Source organism: Cariama cristata, unplaced genomic scaffold (genome assembly GCF_000690535.1).
Source record: "Cariama cristata isolate BGI_N322 unplaced genomic scaffold, ASM69053v1 scaffold36201, whole genome shotgun sequence".
In the NCBI taxonomy this organism is placed as follows: domain Eukaryota; kingdom Metazoa; phylum Chordata; class Aves; order Cariamiformes; family Cariamidae; genus Cariama; species Cariama cristata.
This window is the reverse complement of record NW_009598207.1, coordinates 1-13,871: the sequence shown is the minus strand read 5'-3', so window position 1 is coordinate 13,871 and position 13,871 is coordinate 1. Positions and strand designations below refer to the sequence as shown.

The window sequence follows — 13,871 nt, the reverse complement described above, 5'->3', positions numbered from 1 at the left end:
GAATGTTATCAGTACACAAATGGCTTTATTTTTAACAAAGGAGGTCTATTCTCATTACTAAAGTGTTCCGTTTTAGACAGTGATTTGTTGATTCTTGAAAAAAAATAAAATTAAAAGTAGGCTATTTTAGTTTGGAATTTGGAAATGTTTAAATTAAGATCTGATAGTTGATTATAGAAGCTTCACGAGAGATTTATTCATTATTTTTTGTTAGGGATTAGCCAATATTTTGACTGAAATGGCTGATGGATGGTGCTATTAGATTAATTTTGAGGTAATGCATGCATACACAAAATAAAATAAAAAAGTGCTTCCTACTTCTCAGTTTCCAACAACAAGTGGTAGGCTGTATCATGACAATAAACACCTGTTTTTATCCCTGAGCATGACAATTTTTACACTTCACGAAAACATGATTTTTCTTATTACTGAAGTTTTCTTTCTTGACTAACATACAGCTGCTTTGGAGTAAGTCTTTGTTACACTTACTGCTAGTGATGAACACAAAAGAGGTAGCACATTCTGCTAATTTTCACAACTGAACTACAGTAGGGGACCTTAACATTTAGTTATTTTAAATTCATACACCTGGGCAACAAGAGGACAAAGATCATGTTTCAAAATCTGCATAAAATTACTGAAGCTGTGAAAAGTCATACAGTTTACCCTCTCTGTAATAACTTCCAGAAGTTTTTTAAATATTTAAATAAATTCCCCATTTACAGGGCCTCTGACCACAAATGTTCCATCTATTTTTATTATTTAGCTGAAAAATTGAGGTTTTTTTAAATGGGGAATCAGAAAGTTGGCTGTGTCAAAAACAAAATTTAAAACAGACAATAATAAACTAGAAAAGATGTCTCTGTACTGTCTTTCAAAATGATGATTATCAAGATGTGTAGGTTTTGTTCAGTGCGTCACAGTGTGGTGACCTCATTTAACTTACAGAATTGGAGGAAGCCTCTGCATTACTAAATTAATTCTTTCTTGACATGATCATTTGAAATTCGCTGGGAGAATAGTAAGGCTTGAATTACTTGATATTTGTATATATCTGCTTAAGCAGTTTTGGCTTGAAAGACAATCCCATGATAACTGAGTTCAAGTTGAGCAAAAATTGTCAGAAAAGAAGGAAAGAGAGATCTTTTCATTACTGAAGCCTGTGTGTTGGTAACAGGGAGGCCTTAAAGATGGACTGTGTGGTTCAGAGACAAGTCATGCTTTGTTATTGTTATTAGTCTATTTTTTGACATTGAGTTACTAAACCCTTAGTGTGTACATTTGAAAAAAAAAAAAGATAATGGTAATATTCATCTGAATGTAGTAGGATTTATTTTTGTGAAATACTTCCAGAACTTCAGGAAAGGTACAACACAGAATGTAAATATCTGTTAGTCTGCTTTTCAATATCCATCATGAAATGCTATTCCCAGCTCTCTAGTTCATAGTTAGTTTTATGGGTTTCCTTCCATTTTCTGTCATCTTCTGTTACAGAGAATAACTTGTCCATATTTCCTAAATAGTGTTTTATGTCTAAAGCTTTAGATGTCCACCTTCTTTCACTGGAATGAAATGCCTATGGCAGAGAGCTAAGATAACTTGGTAGATGCTTTTAGGATCAATGTCAATAAGCTTTCATATTGCCAATAAACATTTATTGTGACTTCACACACAGTAGCATCACCAGATGCCTCAACAGATTGACATTGTCACAATGTTTTCCTTTGTTTGGATAGTGGTTTTTCTAAAAGTTTCTAAATGTTAAGCAACCAAATGTGAATGTATAGAACACAGAAAATGAAAATGATAGGCCAAATAATAATAGCTTCTATTAATGTTAAAGGTAGCTTGTGAATTCCAGTGTTTGCATTCCATGGGGTTCTCCCTATATATTAGGAAACAGCATAATTAAAAATTAAAATAATCCTAGTGCTTAACTGCAATGTATTATTTTTTTAAAAGGAAAAAGGAAAAGGATAAAAAGAAAGCCTGAACAAACAGTTATAATCTCTTACTTATGACTCTCTGTGGAGATCTTTAAATAAGATTATGTATTTAGAGTGCATCCTCATCTGTTGGGAGCATCATTCTCTGAATAACAGAAAGCCAAATTATATTATTACCCAAAACTAAATAGTCAAATAACTTACAGGTTAGAGAGTGAATTTTTTATCTTGTGCTATTTGTAAGTACAATATTAACAGTTTAAAATTAGCTAATACTATGAAGTCATAATTTGTAGTGTAAAAGGAGTTAGGTAAGGAGTGGTCTTGAGAAAGACGAGTTAATTGACATTGCGTTCGAATTAAAGCTAGCTGTTGTCCTGTTTACTAACACTTGATGGTTTCTTTTAAGATTCAGCTATTTTCAACAGAAACAGTTCTTAGCATTAGTGGAATATTTCTAATTATCACAACAAAATTAAAATTAATATAGTGATCCAGAAAAGTGTATATCACTTGTGATACAGAAGCTGGCATGATTATTTGCAAAAGTATCACTGGGCTGAAAAGTTGCTTCTTGTTGCTGTCTTTCTGCTTATATATGCTTGCTTATAAATGTGAAATAGCTAGACTGAACACAGTGCTGAGGGTGTAGGTTTGTCCAGGACAATAAAAACATACACGTCATAAGTGCTTGAAGAAAAGGGCAAAAGCATCAACAAGGAATACATACTCATGTCTGCTGTTCCCCAAAGGTAAGAGATACCTCTTTAATAAATACAGCAGGATTCTCGTATAAGATGTGTCACAATCTCATAGCTTAGCTTTACTCTTGGATGATCTTCCCAGTACCTTACCTTCATGGAATACCACTTGGTAGTGTAGCATGATGATTCCTGTAGAAGAAAGTAGTTGCTCTTCTACAAACTCATCTGGAGTCTCTCTCTCAGACAAAATTTTGTCTTCATAATGGAAATTTATTGGTGTATTCTTAAAGATTCAATTCTGTCAGTTCAGTTTCTGGTATGTTTTTAAGTTGCACAAAGAAATAAGAGGATCTTTGTTCCGAATTACAATTGGATATTTGTAATGGGTTTCTTCCTCAGAAGATGAATTCTGAAATACCAGCAGTTTCATAACAATATCAGTGACATGAAAGTCTGTAGAGGAGGAGTTTTGATGAGACAAGCTACAGACGTTCCTTCCAGTAAATATTTCTGTGATTTCTATGATTCTATGTAATATTGCATTTCCTATGGAAGAAAAAATATTTTGAAAAATTAATAATGCCCAGAGTCAGTACTTACAAAATATTTCTTTTTTTTCTTAAAAGGAATTACTGTTTGAGACTGTTTTATGTTTTAAAATGCAGCTAAAAACTAAAATTGAGGAGGAAAATAGCTTTTACTGAAACATTAAGATCATCCTTTTAAAATTGAATATTTGTCATAAACTCTCACTGGTAGCATTGTTATTGCAGACTCTTCATTGGGTAGTACCTAGGTTCAGTCGTTTATGACCAAAAAAAAGGAGTAAGGAAGCAGCAAAAGAGGCTGGTATTCTAATGTGCCCCCACTCATAAGGTTTTTTTCTGCTTTCTGAAGCCTGTAGAAGCTATGTTATGCTGGGAATACACAGCCACAGAAAGTTGTATGAGGAAAAGAGCCACAGAAACTTGAAATGTTTTTCTTCTGAATTTGCAGATGGGTAAGACAGGAAATCCACTCTTGTAAGTGGATCTTGATTAGAATATGAGATCTGATGTAACTTGTTGTATTTCCTCTCCTTAAAGACTCAGAAATTAGCTGGCGCAGAAAGCCAAGACAGAAGTATTCATAGGAAACTGTGAGTGGAGGAAAAGCAAGTATGGAATGTTTTCCATACATAGAAATGTCCCAAGGGCTGCAGGACAGTTTTTGGAATTTCCCCCTCTTGACTTGTTCATCCTTAGGATCTTATTCCTGCCTGGATGTATGCCCCATTCACATGGCTTTATGTGAATATTTTTTTCATTCTTGTGTTTATCGTTACTCTTTCCTTCTTTCTACAGATTCCATTTATAGAGTATCTAATCTATAGAGTTTATGTCCTAATAGAGATGACTTTCTTATCTTGGTTTTCCTTCTCAAATATTGTAGTCTTTCTGTATGCTTAGACTACATTCTATCTATGATTTTAATGTCCAGGACAGATTGTTTTCGACGGGCACTTGTATGGGCAAGTTCTTCTGTGATACCTGTACAAGGAGCTGATTTTTAATGTGTCCAAAAACATCCTCTCCTCAGGAGTTTGTCACAGCATAGTATCTGCCCTGTGCCAAGGACACTGGTAAAATAAAAATTATTTCTAAAAGATGTAAACTTTTGTTCTTAATTATGATTTATCATTTAAATAATGAAACTACAAGAATAAAACAGAGTTAAAAAATGTTTTGAAAGGTGATTTCCTCATGTTGTTCAGCTGACACTATTACAGTTCATAATCATTAGGTTACTGTTATCATAGTTTAGTATGTCAGTCTAAAGTTGTCAGTAACTGTAGCTGTTCTCAAATCTTTCTACCAGATTTTAGGAGGATTCAAAAACTCTTTTCTTTGGGTATTTATTGATAGCAGTAATCAGACGTGTATTTATACCGGCACAATTATCACATTAGTATGTGGAACTGAAATGATACTCTGCAAATCTATTGCAATGAATGGACTTTCAAGTTGGTGAAGAAGTATGGGGAATTTTAGAAAGATCCAGTTTGGAAATAGGGTGGCACAAGGTGAAGTCAGATGTTCACAAACTTTATAGTAGCTCTGTAGCCTTTTTCTCTCAATTATTTTCATCCAAGGTAATTAATTTTGTGACTGGAGATCTAATTACTTAAGTTCTTTATTGTTGCTGATAAAGTATGTGTGACTTAACACAGAATTAAGTAACTTTAAAGATAGTTTTGCATGTTTTTGAAATGGTAAAAGGCATAGTCTTTGTCTCAGACATGTATCAAACTGCTACAAGGCATTCTCAAGGTTTGCAAGAATTTTGCGACATCATAGGATTTGTGTTTCCCTAGCTGAATTTTTGAAAAAAAGCTGTATTCTTTAAAACTTTCGTAAGTCTTTGGGTTTGAAATAAGACCTAGCAGAAGAAATACCGACCTAGAGTTTTGGCAAAGATGTATGCGATCTACAGCATGGCTGTATAATTGAAGATGTTAGAGAGCCTGTATTATAGTATTTACATGCATATGTCTCTGTATCTCAAGCTATTTAGAAGAAAATCCTTTTTCCTTAGTAAGAAGTGAATAAATATAATTAAGTTGAACTTAATAAGAGTTAATAGATTTGGTCTATTCGATATGCAATTCTATGCTGATATCTTGAAAATTACAAAATACTACGGATTTGTGTTTGGACATTTAATATTTTTCTTTCAGTTAACTGATACCAGCTACATCCAACAGCCCTTTACTATTTTACCAGTTAAGACCAAATGGAACAACACAAGCTTTCATGTTCTCTTATTTGACCTGGAAAAACTTGAGAGACTTCTGCTGTCATCTCAACTCAATGGATTAAGGTCATCGAATTCATTCCACAACTGTGCCATGCTAGAAAGAGCCAAAAGTACTACTGAGAAAATGGCACTGACAGTAAAAAGAAATAAAACTGCTGGCTCCATATCTCCAGTGGATGGGCAAGTAGATACTGTTTGTTCAAACCAGTTCTGTAAGGATACTAACACAACTAGGCCTTTGGAAGAAAGTGGTGGCATGAAAAGACAGAAAAAAATGAAGAATTCAAGAGAGATTAGAATGCAGCCATCAGGAAACATTGATGTGAATGTCACCACTGATACAGCTAAACTGCTTTTGTCATGTCTCTTGCCATGGGGTGTAGATAAAGAAATAGACAATCTTTGTGTTAGACACTTAGATATCTTGAAGCTTCAGTGTCCTGTTTCTTTTGGACTTGTGTCAAATGAAAACTACCTATCACTAATGTTACCAGGATGGAAATGCACTGATTGTGGTGTGCTAGAAGAAAATGCAGTGATCAACTTGTTTTCAAAAAGAGTATTTGATTTGTCAAACAAGTACCTTGCTGCAACTGAAGGACAAACTGGAAGGAAGGATGGACTCGAGAGTAAAGTTTATGGAACAAAGGGATTGGAAACAGTATTCTTCTTATTTAGCAGAATAGCTGTAATCAACAGGATAATTAACATACATTCAGCAGTTACAGGTGAAATTGGAAGGTAAGAACCTTTTCATTATGAGTCTTTTCTTCCTTTATAGTGGTTAAAAAGTGAAAAATAGGAAATAAACACTATTCTTAAATACGAACTTTTTCAATAGAGTTTATGTTCTTTCTCTAACGCTTTTTATAGGATATTCTTTGAACAAAAGGAGATTGGGATAAAGTTAAGTATCTTTATATTTTTCTATTTAGCAGATGAGAACTGATGCAAGAAATTTTTTCAACAGAACAAGGAGTTGAATTATCCAGCTTCACACCTTCTTTTTCCAGAGATCACACTTTCCCTTGCAGTTTAAACTAAGTAGAATAAGGAGGTCTCTTCAGGCACATTATGAGATGTGCTTTAAGCACATTTGAGCTGTTTTAACTTCCACTGTCTGTAAGCAATATACTTCCTTTACCGTGAAACCCTTGGCTTCACAGCTAAATAAAACATGAGACACAAGAATGATCTGTCCTAGTTACACTGAAGTACAACACCCCAAGTAATAATGGCAGCTACTGGGAATGAATGCCTCATCAGCCCTTACATTGTGAGAACCATCCCAAATAACATTTATGTTACTCAGAACAAATTTATTGACCAAATGCTTTTTCAGCATTAAAGGAAACATAGCATGCTCAACATTATTTGAGCAAGCCAATAGAGCATAGTAATCAGGCAATGGATATTGTCCATAGACTTTTGTTGTTCAGCAAACCTAGGTTGGTCTGTATTTAACATTTTAGGGACAATTAGCTTCAGTGCTGGTGATGCTATGGCCCTGAGGCAAAAAGGGGCAGAAAAAGTACTGATCCTGATGCCACAAGTATCTATGTGTCTTCCATAAAACTCTAGGCATTCAGCATATCTCAAGAGATGTGTACCATCCCCCAGGACAAATGCACATTTCTCAGTTATTTTTACTGCTCATCACATTGCCTACTGGTCCATATTCAACACAAGCTCTTATATGAAGGGTTGTTTCCAGGATTCCAACTTAGGCATTAATTCCTTTCCATACAAGAAAAGACTTTATGCTTGCATTGTGTCTCACAGTACTCTGTTGGAAAGATACTGTGTAATTGAAGTTAGTCATCATACCAGAATCAAACATTTTTCCCAGACATACACATCCTGGCTTTGGAACATATTTTCCATGAAATTAGAAGTATCAAATTTGTTGCAAGGAAAAAATGCACATTTTTTGGGTGAAAATTATATAACACAAAGTTTTCTGCAGGAAATGGAAAGCCATAAAAGCTAGCATCTTTTGTAGAAATAGATTGGTTTTTTGTACAAAAGAGAGGGAAAAAAATTGTCATAAATTTTGGTTACAAAAAGGTTATAGATTTTATTCAAAGGCTCTGAAATGTTTTATTTGGGGTTTTGACATGGTTTGCTTTGGATTGCCACTTTTTCCAGAGCTGAATAGTTATACCTATTTATAGCTGTCTTTGTAGCTAAGCTTTGGTGCTATTTGTGATGCTCTAACATTGGCTGTTGCTTCCCAATGGCCTTATCTGGATAAGAGCTAGAGTTAATATCCATTCAATTATTTTCTCAGATTTTTTTTGTTTTAGTTTTGTTTGGGGGTTTTGGTGTTTTTATTGCTGCTTGTTGTTGTTGTGTTTGTTTTGTTTTGTTTTCCCAGAGCTCCATATTTTCCTCTTGAGTTCCTAAGCAGCAACTATAAGTGCTATGGGTCTGTAGAGAGACAACATATAATTCTTTTTCCTGGCTGTACTTGCAGAGTCTTGCCTACTTTTGAGGCTGTACCTTCTTTATTCTTAATCTCTTACACATTCAGAAAATAAACAAAGTAGCCACAATTTTTCTGTGTTATTGAAGGATAAAGTGTTCTTTTTTAGGGAACTTGATCAGAACTAGACTGTATTTGCTGCATTTTTATCAACACAGACCTCAGAGGTTTTAGTCACCTGGATATTTTCCTCTTTACTGCTGGTGACAGGAAGTTTTTTTTCTCATTATGACTCTGTCCCATAGTAGCACAGAGTTATCTTTTCCTCTGCCTTCCAAGAACTGTATCAAAACTTTAAACAAGTCAGTCATAATTTACTTCTCCCCAATAAATAAAGAGCAGCTCAGATATGTAAAGGATTTTGTACTTTTCCTAACCTCTGTAAAACTGCAAATGATATCCCACTGCAGTCAAGAACCATCATTTTCACATAGAATCAAAGTTGTGTGGGTAGAAGCAAGATGATGTTACTGTGTCAGCATTAGCGGGAGAAGTGGATTAGATCTATGGGAAAGAATTTCATGCTTCAGATACTTAAAAAAAAAATAAAATACTGATTCCATACATGATGTACTTTCGTGTGATAATGTTATCTTTGTGTCTGAGTATTAAAGGCATAGTTTTGTTATCTGAAATTCTATCTGAATGTATCCATACTTTCTGTATTACCTCAAAACTAGTTATGTGTATGCAAAGTTATCTCCTTCTCTCTACCTAGGGAAAAAGCCCCTTTCCTGTGATGTTCCCTTTCCCTTTTCCCTCCTCCCACCTCCCCAGTAATAAGAATGGCATGAATAGTGCTTGGCTTGTTTGCCATGATCTTAGGATTCAACCTTCATTTCACCTCTTCCTCTTGCAAATAATTGGGATGTGAATGAAGTATCATAATCTGTGTTCATTCATTAAATCTTTTTATATGTTTTATCCTTATTCATTATTTACTCTGTATTCACGGTTGAAATGAGTTTTCTTTCTTATGATGAGCTGTTAAAATAATGTACTTTTGCCTAATTAAATGTTTGAAAGAAACCAAGCAAATGCTATTTTGTCCAGTTTGCCTTCTAAAAGTACACTATGTAGCTAAACCTCTTTGGGCAGTTGGTTTAGCTAAAACTACAGTATACTCAAGCAAGAAGACTACATATTCAATTCTAATTCACCACAGCATTTGCAGAAGGAGTTAGTAGGGCAGCCTTCACAGCTTGTAAGGGTCCTGGTCTCCTAAGTGTTACTGCAGTACAAACAACTTATTAATTCACTGACTAATATGAGAGAGAAAATGCATTCTGATCTAATTGCAGTAACTTATCTGTCAACAGAGCCATGAATGTTTCTCTGTCCTATCAAAGTTTACTTTCTATTAGCACACTGGTACAAGCTCCAAAGCTTTTAAACTTTTAAATTAAAAACAGGAGAAAGAGTATCTGACAGATTATCTAATGACTAGGACACTTGCTTAACGTGTATTCAACTGATACTCATAGTTTTGCATACTTTGACGCTGGAGAGTGGACTTGTATATTTATTCCTTGCAATGCAGCACAGTGTCTTACTACTGGTTTAGTAATAATATTGGGATTCCAGCTTTCTTCTGTTAATGCTGTCCCACTTTGCATATAGCAATGAAATATTCATTGGTCTGTAAGGAGAATTATTTTAGTGTCAGTCAACTATGGCCTTGATCTGGGGAATGCAATAATAAAGTTTAAATCCCTGTTCTTAGGCATATCTAAGGATTTTGCTGTTACAGGAGCATGAAAGCAATTTCTTTATTGTTAAATAAAATACACACACATACATACATACTTTTAATCTGGACAGCCAGAACTGGAAAAATACATTTCATCTATTCATAGATGATTGGCTGTTCTTTAATCAGTCTGGTATTCTCATTTTGAGCAGAAACTCTGTCTTTGTCAGCATGTATATAGATGTTTCTGCTTAAACCATGGGTTTGACAGATCATCATTCCCCAGTGAAAAACATTTGGTTGAAAAACTCTTGACTAGTTGCTTTTATAAGTTTTCAGCTCTTGTTTTGGATCAGTAATTTTCAAGTTAGGGTATTTCTAAGAACTATTAGCTATTTGATGGGTTAAATTAAATTTGTGGAATGTGAAAATAGTGAGCAGTGAATGACTTTAAGCACATATTATCAAACCAGTACTAACCTGCTGGATTTTTGGTTTTTTAAAGACAAAAATCAGTATTTCTTAATATAATCTGAACATTTTCACAAAAAAATGTTCATAATACAGAAAATAATAAAGTATGAAAAACATGGCTTTGAAATAACTTGGACCTGAGTCTATAAGCCGTTGTTCGTAAGTGTGTTTGTATATATGTTGTTTTTGTGCAACTTGATCCAGCCTGTGAGAATAAAGGCACCTGCAGTAAAATGTGTCAGATTATAAAAGTGGGACAGAACCAGGAAGAAGCTAGTAAGAAAGGATCTTCAAAGAATTTGTTTTCTCCTGCTTTCTCCTGAGATTTGTATCTGTAACTTAAAGCTCTCAAGCTGAAAGCTTTCAGAGTTGTTTAGTATTGCAGGGCTTTTGAAATACTATGACTTATTGTTGATGGTTGTGACTTTGAAAGGTGAAATATATTATTTTTAAATGACATTTAAATATAGTTTGTGCAAGGTCACTATAGCAAAGTATTTAAAAGAAATAGTTTAAAATAGCACAAGGGTTTGGAGACGCTTTTCACTTCCTTTCCCCTCCATCCATATTCTTTGTCTTCAAGGGTTAGGTTGCTGAGTTAGTCAGTGGCAAAGTACTGAAAAGCAGTAGATATACACACTAGTCTTCTAAATTGCAGCCATCTACTGAAATCTCAAGTTTTGCAATAATATTCTAAATTATTTAACACTGTGAAAAAATGGAAACCTATAAAATAAAGCTGCTAGTTTCCCTTGAACTTTTTTCCTATCTAATAGAAAAAACAGCACAATTCCTTTGTGAAAATGATATTTTGAGTCAATTCTTCACAGATTACTTTGTTTCTTAAATCAACGTAAAAGTTAACTATAATAAGTTTTGAGCTAAATGTGAAGTTCCTGCATGTGGATAATACTTTTCAGTATTTGTGTACATGTGAATGTTTCAATAGTAAGTTGGGGGCAAAAGAATGCAAGTGACTTTTGAGGAGAAACTAAATTGCAGTTGATAGTAGTTGATAGCAGAGTACCTACCTTGAAAAAACCTACTTCAAGACATAAGTTTTTTGTAAGTATGTTCAGGTTTTGTTTAATAGTTTCATATTCTTTTAGTCCACAGAAATCAGAACCTGTACATGACAAATGGCAAAATGTAGAAGCAGTAACTCCTTCATTCCCTGGGTTTTATGGAGAGTTACCAAGCGGTAAGTATATGGAGGAGTGGTAAAATCAGCTTGTAATTGTTCTTTTTTTTTTTTGCATGCTTTTTATTGCTAAAATACATCACTTCAATATGCAAAAAAAAATAAAAAAATAAAAAAAAGGTACATTCTTTAGCTCTGAGCAGGTCAGTTTGCAAATACAGAAACTGGATTATTTTGTTGTTTGTTTTTTTTCTGTGAATATCACAAAAGCATGTAAACAAAATATTGACTGTTAAGTAATAGTGGAATCAAGGATGTTTTTTCTGGGATGGCAAAACCTTCAGCTGAGTTTCTAAAGACATTTTCTAGAACTGTGAAAAACAGGAATGTAATAAGACAAACACTGTCGTCTCCCCCCTCTGCCATCTCCCTTATCACCATTATGTACCCACCCAATAATATATACAACCCTTCAAGCAAACTGTTGCCTTATTAATAACAAGAGTCATCTTGACTGTTTGATAATTCCCTTAAACTTTTGGCTTAGGGCAGAATAAAGTAATCTCTTCATGTTAATGTCCCACAGGCAATTGTTTGCCAACTTGGCTTTGCACGCCAGTCTAAGTTCATGTTTACAGTATGCAACTAACCAAAGAATGTTTAAATAAAAACCTAAACAGAATATGGATATTTGTCAGTATACATTACCTAACAAATATAGTGTGCTTATTAGTAGACCAAGTCTTGTCTAGACTGATAATACAAACTCTTTCAAGTCAAATCTTGACACACTGCTATGTAGATAAGCCTTAATGTCCCCATCTAAAGTCAGGTTTTAGTGTACCTTTCCTTCTCAGACTCTTCTATGCACTGTAACTGTAGAACTTGTGATGACCGCAGAAATGCCTGTTGGAAGAAAGAGATGGAACGTAAAATCAAGTGACAATAGAAAATTAGATGAAAGCCATAGAAATGGTGTAGAGATGAGTGAAATGTTTGTGGACGTAAAAATAGTTTTACTGAGTGACCTAAAACTTCTGAGGTAATCTAGCTCATATCCCTTATCTCCTAGTTCACACAGTTGTTTGGATTTGCAAATGAAAATCTTATGAGACTTGCAGATCTCTCAGACATTTTAGGAATGACCAGTTCTTTAACATCAAGGACACACTGGACGGCAGAACAGGCAATGTTAAATCTTGCTTCTGCTGGTGTTTCTGGACTTTCTGTGTACATTTACACATGTGCAAAGAGATGGGAACAAAACCAAACTAAAACAGGAGTCTTTAATGCTTTTTTGCGTGCATGGACATGAAACTGAAGTATTGCAACAGAGGACAAGGCTAGATGATAGGCACCGTATTGGCTGTACTGTTCTTTATCAATGGGGACACTTGCTGGAAGACTGTTTTGTGTTTAGACCAGAGTAGCCTCAGGTTAGCTCTTGAGTCAGTGAGAACTATAAAAGCTATTAATTCAAATTGGTGTTGACTCTTTCCTCACATCCAAGATTTTGGAGAGCTGGTTCTATCCCACAGGATTTCCTCACAGGAGGAACTCAACTGCAAACTCAAGAGGTTCATACTAAAGAAATTAGTTGTAAATTGGGGCGGGGAGGTTTGAAATAATAACATTGAGCTTTGACACAGGAAAGTTTCCAAAATGACAGAAAAAAGAAAAAAGCCAAATGCATCCCGATATGTAAAGAAATCACATAAAATTCAAATTAAAATGTGAGGAGGAGAGGTTTACCTTTGCATGATCAATTTTACCTCTCTCATTTTGTCATCCCTTTTTGTGTTTTGATATTAGCCTTTAAATTTTGTATTATGGTACATGCTGTGTCAGCTGTCAGAGGATGAAATACTTGCGCTTACCCCATCTTTCTGTAAAATGATATTAAATGCTCTAGTGGTTTTTTTTTCCCTTTTCATTCTTTTTTGGTCATGCCTGTGTGTATGTTTGTACATATGTCTATATATTATATTAGGCATTGATATAGTTACATTTGTATGGTCATTTACTGAATAGCATACTGCTCCCATTCAGACTACACTGGTATACCCTATTCACTTTGCAATATGCAGGTACTTCCATGATTTTTTTCAAACTTCAGTCTTTGCTGCAGGAATCCAACATTTAAGTGAATGACTATGCATTGTGTGACCAGGTTACTTGTGAACTTTGATGTTACTGAAACACTTAAAGTTACTGCTTACAATGCAGTTTCCACTTCTCAAGACATTATATGTTACTGACAATCAGAGATTCTTGGGTGAATTTAAAGGATTGTACAACCAATTTACCCAACTTCTATGTCTGGCAACAAACATTGTAGTGAAGTACTGAGATACCATATTTGTCTATAGAAGTCCAAATGAGGAAAAAGTGGACTAAACCAGCACAGCTGCCAGTTCAAACTGTGCTTTGAGAATAATCTGCAAAATCAGGATGAGTAGTAATAAAACTCACATGCAAATCCATAAGTGTAACATTTTTCTTAACTGCAAGTGTAACTGGTGAGCCACCGGCTACGTGACATTTTGGTGACGCACCAATATTGTTGTCCTGTAGCAGAAAAGCAAATCGGGCAGAACTGTAACTATACATGAGGTTCAACAAGAACAAGTGCCAG

General features: G+C 34.6%; 1 protein-coding gene across 1 annotated transcript in view; it reads left to right on the top strand.

Annotated features, from left to right (window-relative positions):
- WDR72 (WD repeat domain 72) overlaps positions 1 to 11,296 on the top strand; it is a gene marked incomplete at its 3' end in the record, with an annotated part of 62,397 nt that extends 51,101 nt beyond the window's left edge. The window contains exons 14-15 of the mRNA XM_009709191.1: positions 5,367 to 6,187; positions 11,205 to 11,296. Coding sequence (XP_009707493.1) covers positions 5,367 to 6,187; positions 11,205 to 11,296 — 913 coding nt within the window. The remainder of the gene's footprint in view (positions 1 to 5,366; positions 6,188 to 11,204) is intronic.
- Positions 11,297 to 13,871: the final 2,575 nt, after the last annotated feature.